The following is a 2500-nucleotide window of genomic DNA, read 5'->3' as shown; positions in this document are numbered from 1 at the left end:
GGAATGAATAGTTCATTAATTCATTCAATGATTCATTCATTCATTCATTTTTGGAAATCAGTATTGATACCCAGCCCTATTATTAATGTGTCGCATAACTTGGCAGTCATGTAATTAAGGTTACAGCTAAAAAAACAGGTTTTAGTAACACTAACTGAATCGATATTGAATCTAATCTAATCGAATCTAATGGAATCGTGATAATCGATTCTGAACCTTGTGAATTGGAATCGAATCGATTCTTGAAATGCGAATCGATCCCCATCCCTACAGGTCAGTCAGGGTCAGTCTCTCCCCCTCTCCTGCAGCGTCCTGCCTCTCTGCCCCCTCAGCGCCAGGTACCTCTGGACCACCTGGCTCCAGTCCGCCACCTGCTCCACCCTCACCACACCCCTCTGCCCGGAGGAACCTGAGACGGAGAACAGAGCCGAACGGAGAACACACCTCAGGTAGAACCACAAGAACCAGAGACAGAGCAACGGAGCCTTCGACAGAACCCTTCAAACAGAACCCAGGACAGAGCGCTGGACAGAACCTTAAGACAGAACCCAGGTGGGTCTGTAGCAGTGGGCGGTGCTGGAACGCACCTTCAGGCAGGATCTGGGTCCTCTTGTTGGTCCTGGTCCGGCCCAGGGAGGAGCGCCCCCCCCTGGCCGACCCCCGACCCACAGGACCCGCCCTCCCCTCAGGGTCCTCCGACGCAGTCTCCAGGACCCCGCCCTCGCCAGAACACACCTTACCTGGGGGAGGACAGGTAAGCACGCACACACACACACACACACACACACACACACACACACACACACACACACACACACACACTTAGCTTAAAGGGTTAGTGTGATATTTTGGACATTTAGCCCTATTTGCAGAGTGTCTAACATGAACCTGAAACATGAGATGATAATTTCACTGATCGCTCATGTATTGAATTTTTTATCAACATTTTTGTTTGCCGCAACCTTCTTTACAATGGAAGTGGACAGGGCATCGGTCAATCCAAAAATGTGTCGTTTTTCTGAGGAGGACATCTTATGGTTTAATCTGACTTGGTCTCAAGATTCAAGATAGGTTTATTTGCCATGTAGCCTACATGGTTTACACATACTAGGAATGTGACTAGGGTAGTGGCATACACTGATGAGAACATAGGAGGGCAGGACAGGACAGGACAGAATACAAAATACAATATAACCAATGAAAAGAAAGACAATGCAATTTACTCAATACTGTATATACAGAATAGAGTGTGGTGGGTATATGTAGTGTGTGTGTGTGTGTGTGTGTGTGTGTGTGTGTGTGTGTGTGTGTGTGTGTGTGTGCATAGTGTCCTGTGAAGTGTACCGTAGGCTATTTGCAAACTGAATGTTGAAACAACAGTTACATTTGAAACTGAACTATTTCGCTAACCGCACTACCTCTGTAAACCTCCGCTCTGTTTACGCGGGGCGGAGGTCTACGCATAGGGCTGGGTTGAAAAAAATGATTTCATGATTGAAAACCGGTCTTCATTTGAATGAATGATAATCGATTCATATATCCCAAGATCGATCTTTTAATATATGCTTTTTCCTATAGATGCGCGTAGCTTTTAAACCCTTTGGTCTGGCATGTTAGAATAGCTACAGTATATAGATAACGTTAGACCTAGCTAGCTACGTAGCTAACACTGTAGCTACCTACTGCCAGTAACTAGTTCATATCATTTAGCTAGCTAGCTAACACATTAGTAATATAATCATTCTGATCATCTGAATCATCAGTCTCATCATTAGCTGACGTTAGCTAGCACTGAAAAGACATTTCAAAATAAAAGTTCTGTGGAAAGACCCTCAGTTCTCCAGGCTGGTCACTCTCACTGGCTGTAGAGTCTGTAGATTTGCAACTTGGACTATATTGTGTTGACTGCTGTGTGTTGGTCATCTTAAATAAAAAAGTACCTTAGTGTGCTTTTGGGATTAATTCTTAATGTAAACATTAATATTTTTAATAACGCAGCAGGTTAGAGGGTTCTTCCTTGTACAGTTTACAGCACTAGTTCTCTGTGAATCTCTTTCATATCAAGCCAAATTGCTGTTGTAACTGAAATATCCCTTATCGTTTTGAGAAACCAGTGGCGATAGCCAGTCCTAGTCGTGCATCGACGAAATAGTTCTGTTTCAAATGAAACTGCCGTTCCAACATACAGTATCTTAACTAATATCACAGATTACACACAACGTTGCAGAGTTCGGTAGAGGGACTAGTTCCATCTCACCTGCATGTTTGCAGAGCACCTTGGCGTAGTGATACAGGTGGGTGATGAGGTTCAGCGGCGAGGGCGTGCCTGACTTGCGGCTCATGTCCCTGATCAGGACCGCACGGCCAAACTTCCACTCAATGTCGGAGCGCGCCTGGATGCGCTGGTACGTGTCGCTCATCATGGCGATGAGCAGGTTGATCAGCACGATCACCGTGACGACCAGGTAGCAGCCGAAGGCCAGGTGAGCCAATAGGGAGG

The 2500-nt window shown here is 45.6% G+C and overlaps 1 protein-coding gene across 1 annotated transcript in view; it reads right to left on the bottom strand.

The window, feature by feature from the left end:
• Positions 1-284: 284 nt before the first annotated feature.
• Positions 285-2500, bottom strand: part of trpn1 (transient receptor potential cation channel, subfamily N, member 1) — a gene marked incomplete at both ends in the record, with an annotated part of 72510 nt that continues 70294 nt past the window's right edge. Inside the window, 3 exons of the mRNA XM_084459338.1 lie at positions 285-409; positions 588-740; positions 2258-2500. The exon at positions 2258-2500 is cut by the window's right edge and continues 183 nt beyond it. Coding sequence (XP_084315464.1) covers positions 285-409; positions 588-740; positions 2258-2500 — 521 coding nt within the window. The remainder of the gene's footprint in view (positions 410-587; positions 741-2257) is intronic.

The sequence above is a fragment of the Borostomias antarcticus genome (assembly GCF_949987555.1).
Source record: "Borostomias antarcticus genome assembly, chromosome: 27".
NCBI classification, from domain to species: domain Eukaryota; kingdom Metazoa; phylum Chordata; class Actinopteri; order Stomiiformes; family Stomiidae; genus Borostomias; species Borostomias antarcticus.
Note: the sequence above shows the minus strand (reverse complement) of the source record. Positions and strands in the feature narration are given on the sequence as shown.